We start from the raw sequence: 18,868 nt of genomic DNA, 5'->3' as shown, positions 1-18,868 counted from the left end.
GTTTTTTTGTCAAAACAGTGGATGGTGATGGAGGTAACTGAGGGCCCCAACCACTGGGGGGCCACCTAGTTTAAGCCTGTACGCTTGATGAATTGTTGCTTCAATTTCTTGGCAAATGTAATTGTGAGCCAAACATGTGAGCAAAGCCTGCAATGTTCTCTTGATTAGCTGCCTTATTTTTTTCATAGTTGTGAAATTGTACAAAAATCCATTTGCTTACACATGCAAATAAACACGGAAATGATCTTGAACTGCCTGCTGGATTGGTTTTTTTTTTTCAAAGAGCTGCTGGTTTATGTTTGCTGATTTTCTTGTCACATAATTACAGCTGACATCTTTATAAATATATGTGAGGGGAAACCTGCAGACTTTGCAATGACAGCTTCATACAGTAAAGATGACGTTTCCCTCGGAGTCACGTGACTCTTTACAGTAAGTCCAACATGGCAGACGGAGTGGATCTTACGCGGTAACTAAAGCAACATTTCAACTGGAGCGGACGCGTTCAACACCACTCTGCGGGGGAAGACGTCCACAATGAGGGAGAGACAGAAGAAGAAGAAGGGGAGGACGTGGGCGGAAGCCGCAAAAACGGTATTCTCGGGGTGTTTTTTTTTTATTTTTTTATAAATCTGCCCGTTTGTTGTGGTTGTGTTTTTCCATGAACGCTCCCACTTGTACAACTGTGTTTATGAGTTCATGACCCGCTGCTGGAGACGAGACGTTGCGTACACCGTGCGAGGCCCGTGTTGGACGGTGTAGGAGACCCCGCTGTCACTAGCGGTCTAACTGTCGCCGTTGTAGCATAATGCGGCGGTTGACTGTCAGCTGTGTGCACCCAAGCATCCTTTTTAAACCCCCCCACACACACACCCCCCCTCCCTCCTCCTCCTCCACACACACACACACACACACACACACACACAGCCGAAGTCGAGTAAAGTAGCCGTTGAGTGAGTGATGACGTCAGGGGCTCTGCGCGGTAGCCACGTTAGCACGCTAGCTCCTGCTAACGTGGAGCTCGTCAACAAGTTGAAATGTAAATGAAATACAGTACAATAAACACTATTCGTATTAAACTCATTACGACATATGTTTCATTAACTCCCTAACAGACCACACAGTTAATATATTGCATGCCAACGTTTGGCGATGTGTCAGAATACAGCGATGACTGCTGCTAGCATTACAGCTAGCTGTCTAGCGTAGCATGCTAATGCCTGCAACATATCACAACAACTTCATAATTAAAGCTTATCGTTATTAATTGTGTTCAGTTGTGCATTAGCGTTAGTTGAACTGAGTTAAGTGTATTTATTGTCACTAGTTTGCTCACATAACGTAGCTGTAGTTAACGTTTATTGTAAAACCGTTAATACAGTTAAAACCGTTAGTTTCACCCAAGTCGTGTTTGGCTGAGACCGCAGTGAGAACGACACATAAACAGTCGTTAAAAGACTGTACAAGGTGGAAACAAAATAAAAACAACTGCATGCTTATAGAGTGAAAGTTTCTGCACTTTTTTCTGTGCTGTGAGCTTGTTTTTGTTGAAATGTTTGTTAATGTCATATGTTATATTCATGTACATATGACAGTGTACCATATGTGGACATGTACAGTACCAGTCAAAAGTTTGGACACACCTTCTCATTCAATGGTTTTTCTTTATTTTTATTTTTATTCTACATTGTAGATTAATATTGAAGACATCCAAACTATGAAGGAACACATATGGAATTATGTGGTAAACAAACAAATGCTCAACAAACAAGAATATGTTTTATATTTTATATTCTTCAAAGTAGTTGAATGAGAAGGTGTGTCCAAACTTTTGACTGGTACTGTAAATGTACTTGATAAGTATTTGTCAAGAGAATGGTGCCAACATTATGGCAGAATATCTGAATCTATTAAAGGCAAAACATGGCACAATGTTTGAGGTCTTGATTAGTCTGGGGATATGATCCTGCTCTTACAGTTAAGGGAACTGATGCTTTGTGGGAACTTGTTAGAAAGCTTCTTGCATATGTGAAATCGTAATGATTCATCATGTTTTATGACAACCACTCTCACTTCAACAACATAACTGTGCTTTTTTTGTTTGTTTGTGATAATGATATTTTTTATTATTTTTAGGTTTTGGAGAAATACCCCAATACGCCCATGAGTCATAAAGAGATCTTGCAGGTGATCCAAAGAGAAAGACTTAAGGAAATAAGGTGAATATTTTCCTGTCATCTTAGCTTTAACTACCGCAGATAGGAGACATTGTCATGAGGAAGAGAGAGAAGGAGCACACAGCTTTCTCCTTCTGTTGTTGATTGCTCATATCACGTACTTCCCTTTTTTTCTTGTTCACATAGTAACGGTTATTTTACTCGATTAATAACTGTTTCATTTCTTTTTGTTTCATTGTCACTGTTCTCATCCAGAAGGTAAGATAAAAGCTAGCCCCCAACCCCTTATCTTAACAAACTCACTTTGTTTGGTTTTACCTTTTGCATGTTATTAACAATAACATGTTGTAGGTTCAGTTGCATAAAGGCAGCATTTTGCGTAGACTTGCTATAGCAATTTATAGCCACCTGTTGCATAAAAACACATTTATATTTTTCAGTATGGTAAATTACTTAACATTCTGACAAATAAAGCGTGAATCCTGATGGTGATGTTTTTACTCTATATTTTCAAAAGTTCAACACAGGTACATTATCCAAAAATGTAACAGGGGTGTAAATTTTATGAGATAAATGATCCAGCGGGCAATATTTGTAACCCTTACTAATGTTATTTGCTTAATTAATAACATGTTTTTTTCTCAATTTGTTTTAATACCAATCATTTTGCTGGATGTACCTTACGTAACTTACTGTATTGTCCATTGTATAGAATAAATGTAATTTGACAAAAATGATTTATTTGCTTCACTATATACCTGGATACACCTCTTGCTAAGCTTGTGAAGCATTAATGTGCACTCTTAATTAACTCAAGTATGCTTTGAAAACGTTTGACTGAACTAGAGCAGATTTTTATGCAACAGACATAGTAATGCCCGACCTGTTTAATATGAGAATAATAGGTCCTTACAATGATGAGATTAGTCTTGATCCAGTTTTATTCAACTGATTTTGTGTAAAACATTAAATAAATTGGCCACAACTTCATTGATGTGAATCTGACCTCCACTCATACGTGTCCTTTTTGACGCATTGTAGCGATTTCTCCCCTTTACCCTTCTTGCGTCTTTCTCCCAGCTGTCTGATTTATTGGCGAATAAATGTGAAATTTGCTTTTTTTTTCTTTTCATGATCAAGTGGAACATCGCCGCTGGCATGTCTGAACGCAATGCTGCACACAAACTCGCGTGGAGAAGAGGGGATCTTCTACAAAGTCCCAGGCAGAATGGGGGTCTACACATTAAAGGTTAGTGAGACATAAAGCAGCTTTGCAAATCGTATTGGCTACCATTATGTAAAAGATCATTCCTGATGTCAGTCCACTTCAGGAACAAGAAAACATAACCAAAGATAATATCTTCATGCTCTTATACTTAAATCATGATGGCTTTTGTTGAATTCTATGAGTATGACGTGAGATGGATGCGGAATTGTTGAGAGTAACTGCTCTTCTCTTTCTGTACATATGTCTGTACTCCTTTTTTTTATGCAGAAGGACATCTCAGATGGGGCGAAGGAGCTTTCCGAGGAGGACTCTGAGGAGAGCAGTGACGATCTGTCGGACTCCCAAAGCACAGAAAACAACAGCGGCGCCATCGCAGGAGAGGGCAGGAGGGGAAGGTGGATGCGAAGAGGTACTGCGCACCGCGTACAGGATCATTGTTAACCGTTTGTATATCACTACATCCCTTAAGCAGATCCACTTTAAGAAGAGTTTAACGACCATCATTCATAAAAGCTTGAACACATGAATAATTAATGGAGATGTAAACAGAAACTTTAGTGCAATACTTAATTTAAGAATTTGCAAGAAATTTAAAAAACATCACCATTACGTCATAGCTAAATGTTCCTGATAGTGAACCAGGTTTGCAAGCTAACTAATATTAAATATGCTTAAACTACAATGTTTAAATTAGCTCTATTTTCCAGATCTGTTTACAGTATTAAAGAGTAAAGGCTTGTAGGATCAATAGGAGAGAAATATGCTCCGTTCTCCATCAACAGCAGTCATAACGCACTAAGTAAGGACTGTAGCTCTACTCATTAGTTCATTTTTGCTGGTTGGTTACTGAGCTCTGTTTTGGCGGTGACAGTTAACGCCCCTTCACAGCCGTTGTGAAAAGCCATTGCGGAAACACAGGAAACCAGCTGAAGAAGCAGTATAGGAGGCAAGCATACATTACATCGTGTCCTCGCAAAAATCATTCCTGGAATATACTGATCATCAAACATGATGATAGCAAAAGGTGGGTTTTTATCTTTTAAGCAAACACGCTGTGTTCATTAAGTCTTCGTTTAATTGTCAGCAGAGAAGCAGCTGGCTGCACATGAAGGTCACGTCATAGCACGTTTTTGCTCTTTTAAGCTTCTGTGTGGTCAAATAATCGTTCTGTGAAGTGCACACCTGACTGCAGAGCAACTGTGAAGAATAATCTTCTCTTCAAGTAGAAACTATTTTGTTTTTCCTCACGCTGTGCTCTCAATGACTTGAATATTTTAAGTGACTGTTAAAACAGGAAACTGTATTTTCTCAGCATGACCCGTGGCCACTTCCTCATTATGCACAAGAGAGGAGCTGCCAAGCAAATAACCTTGGTTCATATCTGAGTGGGAGGCTTGGATATTGTTTTATTTTTGTACTAATCAATGCAAAGAGCGACAAAGTCAAATGCAAATGAAGATGCATTGAAAAAAGAATCAAGTGGAACTGCTGCATGTAGAAAAATAGAGGTTGTTCAGCCCATTTTTTTGTAATATGATATTTTAGCAAGGTAATGCAATCTGCTTCTTTGTGCAAGGTATTGGTTTCAGTTTCATCAAAACAAAAGCATGATGTGATGAAGTCTGTACACCACCCTTCCGGAAGTATATTTTGTGACATCTGTTTTGTGCGTTTGTATTTTCGTAGTTCCCTCCAAGCTGCAGTCACAGCCGTCCTCTCCGCAGCCTCGATGCTCGTCGCCTTCCGTCCCCGCCAGTAAACTCATCTCTCCCTCGCAGAAACACGGCAAGAAAGCTTTGAAACAGGTACAGACTGGTTTGCTCTTCCTTATTGTTTTGATTGTGTTAAAAGAGCTTCTTAGCAGACTAAACACTATATTCACTGTTTGTGCAAACGCGTCTCAGATTCTACACAAGTTCCTGCCACACCCTCGTACTCACATACAGCCATATACATATAGGCCACACCACGCTGCAACACACAGATACATACTTGTTAAGTTTAGTAATATATTCATGCAGTTTTACTTGCATTAACATACAAAGAGCAGCGCTTTTGAATCTCACACCTCTAATCAATGTCAAAAATAAGTTTTCATACTTCTCTGCAGAGTTCACCAGATGTATCTGAACTTTTCCGCTGACACGTTTTCAGTGAACGTGTACATAACCCATGTTTGCATGTCAGCAGGCACCAACTATCCTTTCCCCATTCCCTGCCTGTAAAACAGCTTGTGCTGATTATTTAAAAACAATGAGGCGGCAGGAAAAATGCCTATAGCTGGTTTTTACAGTATTAATGTCCTCATAATCCACCCTGTTCAACATTTTTCCTATTGGCTGCTTTGTGTCTTACATTTAATTAGATTTCACTTGATTGCAGGGTTTGTAATTCACTCCATCTGTGCTCGTGTGTGATTTCATCTCAGTAAGACCGATTTGTGTTCATTTATTGGGCGTAGGAAGCACAAGAAGGTTGCAATTTGGCAGAAATATTGGCGCAGAAGAGACTTATTGTGTATTATTCCTCTTAAAACGCAACTTCTTTGTGAGGTGATCAGACTTCTCTGCAGATTCACAACGCAGAGTTGATTTAAGCTTGTGTTATGCAACCTATGTTTCATTGCTGCACTGCTATTTAGCTGTTATTTAACCAGGCAAGTGGCCCTGGGGGAGTAGTTGCAGGGAAACAGTGGGTTTCACACATTCACACTCTTTCTCACACGGCTGTCTATGTGTTCCTCTCTTGTTTTGCTCGTTTTCAGGCCTTGAAGCAGCAGCAACAGAGAAATCAGCGCAGACAGGGGGGAATGCCAACCACCTCCAGTCCTAGACTGCTTCTGAAAACCATCAAAGATATGGCTGACAACATTACTACAAAGGCTGGTAGGTGGCAGCTATTATATTGTCAAATAAAATATCAAATGAAATGAATAGTAGTCACTTTGGATATTTTATTCACGTTCTTTGCATGAAAATCCACACGGTTTGACGCTAAACGACTGATGCCGTTCTTATGTATTGTCCTGATATAACTAATAACTCATAAACAACAAAAGGAATTGCAGTATCATCATCCAAACATGACTCATAATTGGCAGCATCATCGTGGAAACAGTTAGATCTCAGAGCTTTTTCTTTCGGTCCAAACAGACTTATGCCACCCGGTTGTCCCAAGGAAGGTTTCTCAGAGGTCCGGCCGCCTCAGTGCAGGTGAGTCAGACATCTACTGTAAGTTGATCCAGTGGCTGGGGAACTTCTATATTTCTATGTTTTCTTAAAAACGACCGGAGGGGATTTCTTCAAATTTGTCAGCTCAAGGACTGATTTGATTTTGGTGTTCAAAGGAAAAGGTCACTGTGACCTCAGAAAAAACAAGTTTTTGGCAATTACTCAAGATTCATATGTTAATTATGACAATTTCCTACCAATATCTAAAATGATGAAGTAATTAAGTTTGAACAGACATGGATGTAAACTGGTTTAAAATAGTCCCCATCAAATGCACTATGTGCCGCGTGTGGGTAGCATTTACTAAAAACCACAGTGCCCAGCTGTATTAGGACATTATTTAGCGTTTTCTTTTAAATTAAACTATATATTTGTGTTTTTTACTGTTTATTTCTTCAGTAGAAAACAGTGTGTTTCTGGCTTTGTGCCATATAATTTGATGATTTTATTTTTATTTTGTGTATAAAAAACGAATATAAAAACATCTTTGGCTGTTCAGTCAACCCAGAGGTTAGCACACAAAAGGATAATGCAACACTTATTTCCAAATTGGACCTCGACGTTAAAACAGTACGTCATTATACATACACTTCACTCAATGAAGCGTCAATCTAGTTACAATAAACTACGATTATAATGTTTTACACTGCTTTATCATATAAAATGCTATAAAATATTAAAGAAAGAATAAGCTTCTAGACTCCAGTCTGCGCCAGAGATGCTGCTTCACCTTATTCTTATGTACTTATCTACTCTGACTCTGTTTGATATTCACGGTAGGGAAGTCGGACAGTATCTAAACACGGACATATGTATTGTTGATTCATGGGATTTGTTGACATTGTAAAATGTAGAACAACACCAGCCTTAGTAGTGTAAAATAATCTCACAGTTGGGTGAAATCTAATTTCTGCCTGCTTGCTGGGACTTAGATGGAGTTAACTGCATCCTTTAAAAAAGGGACCAAGTGAAATGATCCCACATTAGCAGAAAGAAAAATGTTAGGAAGGAAAACAAACTACACGACCACACGTTAAAGTATATCACTCAAGGTTTCAGTTGCACCATCGGCGTTGCTTCATCTGTCTTGGCTTTCATCTGTTTCCTGTTCTGTATTGCAGGGCAGCTGAAACGTACAAAGTGTAAAATAGACGTGGAAACACCAGACTCCATTTTGGTTAACACCAACTTAAGGGCGATCATCAACAAGCACACCTTCTCTGTCCTGCCTCCAGACTGCCAACAGAGGCTGCTCAAACTTCTGCCTGAAGTTGACCGGCAGGTGGCTCTAAAATTATACTTTTTATGCATTTGTTGAATTAGTGTTATTTTATTGCATTTCATTTCCCATGTTTCCTGTCAATCGTAGTATGTTGTGTTAAACTATCTCACAAAATATTTGTTTTGAAAACGTAGAAAACTTATCTGCACATTGATAAACATTTTAAACAAAGTTAACCTCAGTGCAGGATTAATTAAAGTCCACTGATTCTACATGTTTAACTGTCTTCTACTGTGCATCACTAACTTCATGTACTCCATGTACCGTTGCAGTGGTGGTGATTATGATGATGTTAGTCATAACATTGTGCCTCCTCTCCCCAGGCTTGCATGGACGGCCTTCTGAAGGTCACTAGTTCTGCCTTGAACAATGAGTTCTTCACGTCAGCAGCTCAGTCTTGGAAGGAGAGACTGGCTGAGGGTCAGTGCAACTGTTTGCATCTGATAAACACCACAATCAGTTCATATTCAAAGAGCAATTGTGTCACCAAGGTTCAGTGCCACTACACAGAAGAAGTGTAACTTTTCTTTTTTATGTATTATGTACCTTTTTCCCTACAGGGGAATTCACTCCTGAGTTGCAGCTACGAATGCGCCAAGAAATAGAGAAGGAAAAGAGAGTTGAGCTCTGGAAGGAAGCCTTCTTTGAAAACTATTATGGGGAAAAGTGAGTTCTCCTCCATGATATATTATTTATTCATTCAATAAGCTGGAAGGCATATTGTTTTTCAGTTTTTCCAAATGCCAAAAGACAGTTCCTTTCTATCTACGACCTACAAACAGTAGCGTGGCAATCTTACTTTTCCTGAGGATCTTTTCTTCACGTCATTAACATGTAATGTTAACAACATCTAATCTCAGAAATGCAGACTGTTATTAACTGGTGGCATGTTTAAAATGATTATTCAGAGCTGAATAAGATTCCTAATAGAATCTAATCACCATCCTCATCTCGTCACATTACAGTAATATTTATTTCTCGGGAACATATAAGTATATTATTATTTAAATTGTATTTTTTTTCACTTTATTCATCACATTGGATCCAACAACACCATATTACATCAAGATAGGCTAAATCTTATTGAATCGACCTGTTAGCTGCTTAAAAGTGTATCTAATATGGAGGCTCATGATGCATCAAGATGCAAATCAAAGAGGATGATCCCTACTTAGTGTATATTCCTGATAATTCCTTTGAAAGCTCAGTGTTTTATAAAACATCTGTGTTCCTTTTAAGAGAGAAATCACTTGATTTATGGATTTATTTTTTTATTTTATTTTGTTTTCTACCTTCCTCTTCTCTCTCTGTATAGTTCTGGGCTCAGCTTTGAGGAATCCAAAGAGCTGACAAAGGCTGATGTGAATCAGGAGTCTGCCAGGCCCAAGTCCTCCCCTCATCAGACAGGACCTGCCGCTCAAACAACCAAGGAACCCAAGGGCACCGAGGACGACAGCCGGACCGATGCTGCTGCTACCGCTGTGAAAGAGACGAGGCCCACAAAGGAGCCTCAGAAGGCACAGGCTGCCTCCACCACTGAGCCCATGAGGACACGGCGATCACAGTACGCTGAGGATCGTAGGTTGAACGCCACAGCGCAGCCCGGGCCAACACCTGCAGCGAAAACACCGGAGGTTGAGAGGCCGACTGAACGGGCCGTGGCAGGTTCACTGCCTGAAAAGAAGCTTAAAGAGGAGGTGAAGGAGGAGGTGAAGGAGGAGAAAACTGAACTCCCCCAGTCGCCTGTGAAGAGCCGTCCACCACCGGCTAGTTCAGAGGCAAACGAGGATCAGCCAGCGTCTGTGGCTAAGCCTGCTGAGGAGAGCAAAGAGGTCATCTCTGAGCCTAGTGGCCCCTCAGAGCCACTGAAAAGGAAATCTCTCAGTGAGATTGTGGAGGAACTGACACCAGAGAAAAGGCCCCGTATGTCCTCAGTATCCTCAGTGTCCTCGGTCTCCTCTGTGTCTCCTCCGGCCTCATCCATCTCCAGCCCTGCTACACCAACTTCAGCGACAAATCAGAGGGTTCCACCACTCAAGGTGGGAAACGTGTTTGTGAGTCCAAAGTCTCCTCTGATTTATCCATCCATCTCTTTAGTATTCAAAAATAACTCACCACTTGTAGGCTTGAAAGGTGGCTCTGACAAGTTTATAGCTTGGTCCTTTGCAGAGAGCGGCAGTCACAAATTCACAGCAGTTAGAGAGGCATGGCAAAGAAAATGTATCAAATGTCCATAGAAATGTCTCAAACCCCTCCTGCATTTCTCTGCTGTTGATCTTTATTGTCAGTGTATTCCAAACAGTATAAGCTTCTAAAATAAATCCCTAAATCCGCTCCCTTCAGAAAGGTTTTGTAGATGTGAGGAAGCGTTGACATGACATATTTAGCTATATCGTAGAGAAACTTTACATTTTTATTATGGATGTTTTTCATTTACTTATATGTGCATGTCTTGAAGTATTTCTTTAACATCTCCTTTTTTCTACTGTTTAGATCCCAGTGGCACGAATTCTCCCCGTTCCTTTGTCACCTAGTCAAGTCTCACCCAGGACTCCCCTCCCGGCTCCGCTTAGCAGCCCGGGCCGTACTGGTGCTCGCACTTTGGCTGACATCAAAGCTAAAGCTCAGCTTGCCCGAGCGCAGCGAGTAGCGGCTGCCGCAGTATCAAAGGGAGCGGTACCGGGCCCGGGGCCAGGAGGAGGCAGTGGTGAGCAGACACAGCCGTCGCCCAGCCCCAGCCCAACGTCCCCACAGGCACCAACCAGGTTACCAGCCTCCAGCAGCAGCAGTCAGACCAGTACACCTCCTTCTCGCCCACTGGAATCTTTTCGCCAGCTAAGCCCAAACTGGTATCAAACCTCTTTCCCTAAAAAAACTGATGAAGAACCCATGTGTCATTCAGCTGGTTCTGTCAGTGGTGGACCGGATAGCATTCATATGCAGCACACTCCGTCATCTGAGCACTCTATGAAGGGACAGGAAAACCCATCACTTGCTGGATCAACCAAGACCAGCTCCTGTATTCCTGCAAATAACCCGCTGGTCACTCAGCTTCTGCAGGGAAAAGAGGTTCCGTTGGAGCAGATCCTCCCAAAACCGCTATCCAAGGTGGAAGGGAAGATGTCAAACTTACCCTCTGGTAGTAAGGGGAAGACCCCACACTCTGCTGAGCACAGGGCCGATAAGCCGCTGTCCCTTCAGTTCAATACAGCAGGACGAGCAGGACTGGTCTCAGAATACACGAGACACCACAGGGAACTTCCTGATAAGGAGACTCAGAACCAGATCCTGCAGGCTCTAATGCAGAGGAAAGGCCAGCAGAGCCTGCCTTATGCTGGTTTGGGGCCTCAGCACAAAGTCCTTCAGCTGGTGGATGCAGTAGAACATCAGGACCAATCCAGGATTTCGGTAGGATTTCTGGGTCGTAAGAGGATGCCCAGGCCCGCCATGACGGGGCATTACCTGCTCAATGTGTCCACATACGGCCGAGGACCGGAGAGCAAGAGACTGCACCAGTCTGTCATCCCAAACTTGTCTGTGTCCAGTCTAAAAAGGGAAAGCACAGAAGAAGAGGAGGCAGCTGCAGAAGAAGAACCTGCCAGGAAATGTTTCTTTCCCGCTTCTGGGGTTAAAACAGAGCAGCACGGATACTCGATAACCAAGTCTGATGACGCAGCGAGCATTCAGCATCGCTCCGATGTTAAGGCTGAGCCTGGATCAGAGGACAGTGCAGCCGGGGGCGATAACAACAGCACCAAAGACACCAGCCCTTTTTCTCAGTCACACCGTAGGCACCTCGAACTCCGCAATAGTAACCAAGGAAACTCCGAGCCATATCTTGCCCAAATGGACCCCATTCACCAGCGGCAGTCTGCCTTTCACACCCAGAGAACGCTCGATAATCAGGAAGTGGTGGCAGCGTCATGCTACGGTGGCACCATCAGCATGTCTGTACCTCACACTTTGAACCACGGCGCCGCAGGCATCGGCTCTTCCGCATCCTCATCGGAGGCTGACGGCGGCCGCGTGCACGGGAGCGTCATGTCTTTCTCAGTGACCGTCACCACCATACCTGCCGGACACTCGTTAGACCACGGCGACCAGGGCGAGCCCTCACCGGAGCAGTCCTTCATCGAGGGCTCCAACATGGAGGACGTGCAGTCTAAATGCTACTGCAGACTGAAGGCGATGATCATGTGCAAAGGATGTGGAGCCTTTTGCCATGATGACTGCATCGGCCCCTCCAAACTATGCGTGTCATGTTTAGTTGTGCGATGATATGGAATTAATAATAATTCGAATATATCATGGTTTGATTTGTATTGAAGCAAGACACGAAGCAGAAGCAGGTCATTCAGAATCAATCACTGCTGGGGTGAAGCGTGTCAGACACACTCCAGATAAAACAACCAGCATGTTGCCGCTGTTGGAACGGCAAGGATTTACACTGGATGGTCTTTTGTTCCACCAACATCTATAAAAAGTTGTTTCATGCAATTTTTTGATTGACATGTCAATCAGTTTTCAATCAAATCAGTAGTATGTCAGATGTGTGACAAATATAAAGTCTGGCAATGTTTGCACTCGGCTAGAATTAGTGTGATATATATTTTTTTAAATATATATATATACGTATATATGTGTAGTTTTTAAAAAAAAAAAGGAGGGAAAAATGAATGTTGCTATTTTTGTAGAACATAATGACTGTTGTGTTTAATACTGACACTTTTTATTACTGGGCCTAATCATTTGTGGTTTAAAGGCAAAAAAAGGGCGCTAATGATAATCATTTGTTGTAGAGTACCTCCTGGCATTTATGCACGCATGGCAGGAAAGTGCAACTCACAGTAACTATTTTATATAAAAACTGTACATTTATTACTCATCACACTCAGATGTAAGAACTAGAAAGAACATGTATAGGTTTAGAAAGAGAATATAAATGGACTTTTCAATGATGCCATAAAATCGGCTCATGAGGATTCCACATTACATCATTTTTTGACTAACAGTTAAAAGGCAAAGCACTTGAAAACCACCTGGATATGTGGTAGTAACTGTGTACAGTACTTGCATTCGATAATTAGGGGGGAATATAATAATTTATATATAAAAATGCCTATATGTTCCTTTTGGCAATTTGAGATATTTTCCAAGTCAAGGTCTAGTCACTTCCTACTGTGTGAACCTTCATTTTCGCCCCAAAAAAGCCAGTTTGTAGATATTGTCTCCCATTAGGTGAGTTTTTTCAAGCTTGTATGTTTGTATTGAAAGATCAGCAGTGGCAATCAGTTAAAAAAAAACACTCAAGGCAAGGGGAGAAAGTGAAGATCATTTAGTTTTTTCACTGTAAATATTTGCTTATTTACAGCATATGCCTAGATGTAGAAATGTATTTTATTTTATCCATGCAGCAAACATTGCTTAAGTATATCCTGTTTATTACAAAATTATTTTTAATGTGGAAAGAAAATGGAGAAGAACAGTACGTTATGCTAAAACGCTAAATGCTTTATCATAGAATGATTCAGCATGGCATGTTTCAGTTTTACAAAAATGATTTGGTGGTACAATAACGCTGATTAACAGGCGAGTTAACACTTCCCGTTTAAATGGCCTTTTTCCCCAGAGAATTGAGAGCGTTTCCCTTCATTTTAATGTGGTGTGAAGTACCGTAAGCACAAAATAATACTGGATCATGTTTATATAATGTACAACTATAATGTTTGCGATGTACAATGATGAATCAGCACATTAGTGTTGTGCACACTGTGTTGTTACAACCTTGTAGCTGCATTTGGATAATGTAAACACAGTATGAGTCCTTACTTAACCACAAATGAACATTCAAAATGCCAGAGTGAAGCGTTACCTCAGCAGGTTTTTTGGTGTTCGTGCTGATTGCAAATTAAGACGCATCAACTTCAATTTGAAATCTCCTGGAGGTGCAAAGTAGGCCTGTTTTATAGCAATTATTTCAAGGTAACATGCCAAAGTCACCTTTAAACAAAGTAATATTGTAATCCTAAAGTAATATATTTTAATTAATATATTTTGATATAAAAAAATCTATTTGCTAATTGTTTTTGAAAATCAACAGGGTATTTACTATAATAATATATTGGCTGTCCGTTTTTTCCTATAATTTAGTTTGGACTGGACAGGCCACCATACAGAGAATAACTTTGACTTTTATAAATCAAATTGCCCAGGAATCAATAGTCTGTATGGCCCAGCTTTTGTTAATTGATCTGTTGGTCTGTATTTTTCCATAGAGACGTTGTTGTATGTGTGTACCTTTTGAGCTGTCTACATCTGTGTCATTACCTTATGAAAACAAAAAGATATGTTTTTAAAGCACCATTTGTAGGTCAGTGGATTAAACAAAGTCCATTTTTAAATGTATTTGTCATTGAATGGGGACTTATGTCTTGTGGAAAATTGGTTTTAAGATTATAGGGCTAGAGTCGGGAGAGATTTCCACATATTTAGAATAGTCATTTCACTAAAACTGGCGTACCAGTGTTTGATTTTGTTAACACAAATTTAATATACCCCCCATAAATACTACGGTCTTATTTGGTTGAATGTGATGTTAGGATGTTGTATTTACTCATGTAGAGTTGGGGACTGGATGCACTGCAAAAAAACAGTTAACAAAAACAATCAAACAACCCAAAAGGCAGCTGAAATCTTTGTTAATAAGGACTGAAACGTGAGTCAGGCAGCAGTCCCCGCTGACATTGAAGTTACCTGTTGTGTGTGTGTGTGTGTGTGTGTGTGTGTGTGTGTGTGTGTGTGTGTGTGTGTGTGTGTGTGTGTGTGTGTGTGTGTGTGTGTGTGTGTGTGTGTGTGTGTGTGTGTGTGCATTCAGAAGAGCAGTTCATAAAGCGTTGTCCAGAGAGCGTCATGGGCAATCACCACCGTTTGGAAATGTCAACTTTTTATCACTAGATGAATTAGTTCAATATGTCTGTGTCATTTTGTCTCCATTTAAACTCCGGGTGAATGTAATATAGTAATCAGCACTTGTAAACAAAGTGTATTTTATCAGAAGTTATAGACTATTATGAATAAATAATGAAAAAGAAAAAGCATTTTTGTGTGTTTACTGGTGTTTCTCTCTCACAGAGGGGTGTCAACGGTCGCCTGAAGTTCAGTTTACTCGACACGATGAGGACTAAACTCTATGAAAACTGTTGTATAGTGTTTAAATCTCATCAGGTTTTTCTCAGATTGGGCTTGAAACTTTAAAATTTGAAAAGCAGAAAGCCTGGGTTTAAAAATTGGAGATGCGAAGTTTGAAAGAAGTTGGCAGGGTTGGTCTAATAACTGGGACCCCTGGTTCTGGAAGTAAACACTCTGCATGATACTCTCCAGTTTGATAATCAGTTTAATAAATGTACCACTGTGTTTAAAAAATAAAAACAAAATCTGTTTCTTTGTAAAAATGTGAAGGCATAAAAACAAAAGAAACACACTTGGATGGATAATTAAGGACTCCAAAAGGTGCATTTGCATTTTAATCCAATCACCAATCTCACAATGCTGTTATGTATACAGCTTTATTTATAAAATGATTTACTTCTGGGTCATTTTGGGGTAAATTAACCAACTATTGTGCCGTGTTCTGTTAATTACCGAATCGCATCCTGTAATGAATTTGCTACTTTTGGATGTACCCTCCATGCTTTGACTGGCTTCTTCTCCATGGCAACAGAAGATGAGACTCCAGGGCTTTGTTGTACTTATGGATTGTGTTACAGTCACCACTTTCTTCGACATAAAGACGTCATGCTTTGTCCACCTGTTCTTATCGCATGGCCAATGGACAAAACATGATTTCTCTATGTTTAAATAGATACATAAACTGGTTACTATAACATAAGCCTGCAGGGTTAATACTGCTACTGATATTACTTAAGATGCAGAATTTTTTTTTAATAATAATAAAGAATGGGGGAAACCTCCCACAGAGATGCTGTGATGCATTGTGGGAATGTGGATCCAGTGTTTTTGGAGCTCAACTCATAAAGTCATTGTATACCGCAAGTCCTTCCTTCCTGCTGCTGTCAGGCTGCACAACCAGCTCTGCTCCCAGTAGACCACATGACACCAATACACTGTGCAATACAATAGTTATAATAGTTTCTGTCTGTATATATAATATTTCAGTTACTGTGGATTCTCTACTGTTCTTTACTGTTTTTTATTGCTCATTTGCTTATTTATAATACTTATTTTAATCTTTTTTTATTTACTATGTCTCTTGTTTGCACTATCCTCTTTGCTGCTGAACGCTGCGGGACTAATAAAGGATTATATTATTTTATCTTATCTTATCTTATCTTATCTTATATATTGCCTCTGCTACTTTGATTTTTTTTTTTATCTGTCTCTTTTGAGTCCACCATCTTTATGAAAGTGCTATAAAATCACAGTAATATCCCTTTATGCAAAATGTAATCAGTTTCTTGTCTCATCCCTCCATCATGCTGAGGATAATAACTCAACAATAAAAAGCAGGAATAGTAGTAGTGCGCCTTTAACCGGAGTGCGTGCGCACATGCGTAAAGTATAGTAGGTGGTCGCGCATGGCATCTCTGCTCTGCCGTCCTCTGCTGCTGGGTCTCTGATGATGATGATGATGATGATGATGATGATGGTGATGATGATGCCGAGCGGAGCGGGGCGCTTGTACGTTTCCTTGTGCGGCCACAACCGCAGTTCTCAGGATTGAAGTGGAATGAAACGCTGAGAGGAGGAGGAGGAGGAGGAGGTTGAAACAATGAAGATGGATAGCCCGAGACGTTTCTCCTCGCGCCGACAGCTGTAACGTCGGATTCATCAAAAGGTGAGAAGTGCGGCTTTGAATAACGCAGGAAAATATCCTCCTTATTCACCCTGGACCACTTATCCTTCCCATCTGATGCTGCTGATGGTGCTGATGATGCTGATGATGCTCTAAACGCAACCTGCGTGGTTTTCCTCCGGTACAGGCCAGCTGCCTGCCTCTCTGGTGTGGAGACGTCAGTGAGAATTGGAAAAAGATGCAGGATTGCCATTGTTTGTTATCCTCCTCCTCCTCCTCCCCCCACAAAAAAAAAAAAAAAAAAATTCTTATATATGAGCATCACGACACAGCGTTCCCATTGCGGATTCAAGGTAAATAAGCAGTTAAATCAGCATTCTGGCTGCGTTTGCGCTGTGCCGTCGCCTCGGGAGTGGATTTTAAAGTGTTGCAGGATTGCTCACAGTGAGAAACGAGGCTCGGAGGAACCGAGAAGTGGATGAGATCAGCGGAAGGGAGGTACTGCAGCAACCGAGTCCTTATGTTGACTCAAAGGATGTTGTCACTACTCCAAGCTGAAGGTGCGGTTACAGTAAAACGCACCTGGCGCCTATAATGACCACCACACATTTCTGTTTGTAGCAAAGAAAGATTTGATATCAAAAAGAATGAAGAGGTTATGATGGTTTATGTGCAAATGAGTGAATGCAACGGACTATAAAAAAAAATCCCATTAACTGAGCCCTTCTGCTGTGTGCCTTTCAGTGTGCTCTGGTCTGTGAATTCATCTCGTCTATGAATTATTAACAACTTGTCTCTCTTTCCTTATCTAACATGAGACGATCAACTCCTGCATTAAACTCATTGCTTTTGCTGTCATGCACTGCTTCCAAATATTATTTTTTCTTCCAAACATTGCCCTCCAATGCCAGGCCTGAGGAGTTGCCTACTCATGAATTTCTGCAGTTACTTCACAGGCTGAATATTTTTACAATGAGCCATTGTGTTATTTTGCTGACATGTGTCTGTTGGGTCTCCCACTGCATAGCAAATGTTTTCTTCCACCCCCCCTCCAAAAGTACAGCAGTGCTCCTCTAACATTTGATCTCTAATAAATACAGCATGTGTTGCCCATATAGGACGCCTTTTAATATGCAATTAAGCTGACCAAGTGTTTTTTAAATGCCATCATGATGACCAAAGTGAACCCTTAACACTGACTGAGTTATTGCCATGATTTGCCCTCTGAGCTGTAGGACGCCATACCATCTTTTCAGAGCAGTAAAAATGCTATTTAGGTTAGCACACAGTGTGTTATTGCTGTCTTATAATGCAGCCATATCAGTGAATTAATTGATCAGTTGCACAACAATAACAAAATTAATTGGCAACTATTTTAATAAGTGATTAATCATTTCAGTATTTTTTAAAGCCAGCATGACAAACATGCTCTGGTTTCAGATTCTCAAATGAGAGGATTTTCTGTTTTTCTCTTTCTTACATCATCGTCAGTTCAATATTTTGGGGGTTTGGATTGTTATGTGGAAAAAAAGACACTTAAAGATGTCACCTTGAGCTCTGGGAATGGTGACGGGTATGGCTGCTATTCTTATGACTGATTAATCTTCACATTATTCTGTCTGTAAATCAATCAATTATTTTGTCCAATAAAACGTCAGAAAATAGTGAAATATGCCCGTTATGACTCCGTAGAGCCCAAGGTGACATCTTCAAATGTTTTGTTTTGTCCAATAAACATTCTAAAATCTCAAAATATTCAAATATATGACAGAAAAGCATTCAATTCTCACATTTGTAAAGCTGCAACTGGCAAATGTTTGTCATTTTTGCTTAAAAAATAACCGAAATCGTTATTTAAATGCTGATTAGTTTCACGTTGATATAGATAATAATATAGTAGATTAATCGACTTTAATAATGGCTTACTTCATTATATATCACTTTCGTTTTGACATTTCACACTTAATCACGAGGGTAATCATTAGTTGTAACCCTGATTATAATACTTGTTTCAAATAAAAATGCTTGACTGCATTTCAGTGGTCAGGGTGCGTTTAAAAAGCCCTGCCGGTTGCTGCAACCAGCAATAAGAACCACTCAACACAAGCCAGACTGAGAAGCAAAGTTAGTGACTGGAAA

The 18,868-nt window shown here is 40.5% G+C and overlaps 1 protein-coding gene across 3 annotated transcripts; it reads left to right on the top strand.

Annotated features, from left to right (window-relative positions):
* Positions 1 to 467: 467 nt before the first annotated feature.
* Positions 468 to 14,997, top strand: asxl2 (ASXL transcriptional regulator 2). 3 transcript variants are annotated; one of them, XM_054614395.1, is made up of 12 exons: positions 468 to 594; positions 2,137 to 2,219; positions 3,318 to 3,426; positions 3,673 to 3,814; positions 5,092 to 5,210; positions 6,170 to 6,290; positions 6,558 to 6,617; positions 7,757 to 7,917; positions 8,241 to 8,337; positions 8,478 to 8,583; positions 9,233 to 9,956; positions 10,411 to 14,997. In XM_054614395.1, the coding sequence occupies exons 1-12, from the start codon at positions 538 to 540 to the stop codon at positions 12,193 to 12,195; spliced, it is 3,564 nt and encodes a 1,187-aa protein (XP_054470370.1). In that variant the 5' UTR covers positions 468 to 537; the 3' UTR covers positions 12,196 to 14,997. The 3 variants fall into 3 exon arrangements, with proteins under 3 accessions (XP_054470370.1, XP_054470369.1, XP_054470371.1); XM_054614394.1 differs by having other exon boundaries at positions 9,233 to 9,971; XM_054614396.1 differs by lacking the exons at positions 468 to 594; positions 2,137 to 2,219; positions 3,318 to 3,426; positions 3,673 to 3,814 and adding an exon at positions 4,318 to 4,429 and having other exon boundaries at positions 9,233 to 9,971.
* Positions 14,998 to 18,868: the final 3,871 nt, after the last annotated feature.

This window comes from Anoplopoma fimbria, chromosome 15 (genome assembly GCF_027596085.1).
Source record: "Anoplopoma fimbria isolate UVic2021 breed Golden Eagle Sablefish chromosome 15, Afim_UVic_2022, whole genome shotgun sequence".
NCBI classification, from domain to species: Eukaryota; Metazoa; Chordata; class Actinopteri; order Perciformes; family Anoplopomatidae; genus Anoplopoma; species Anoplopoma fimbria.
The sequence above is the reverse complement of the archived record's forward strand: the minus strand, read 5'-3'. Positions and strand labels throughout refer to the sequence as shown.

What these genes read in the sequence shown, in the direction of transcription:
- asxl2 (XM_054614394.1), top strand. Translation starts at nt 538, where the DNA reads ATGAGGGAGAGACAGAAGAAGAAGAAGGGGAGGACGTGGGCGGAAGCC. An exon ending in GGGCGGAAGCCGCAAAAACG is followed by an intron (nt 595 to 2,136) that starts GTATTCTCGGGG and finishes TATTATTTTTAG; the next exon opens with GTTTTGGAGAAATACCCCAA. An exon ending in CAACATTACTACAAAGGCTG is followed by an intron (nt 6,291 to 6,557) that starts GTAGGTGGCAGC and finishes CGGTCCAAACAG; the next exon opens with ACTTATGCCACCCGGTTGTC.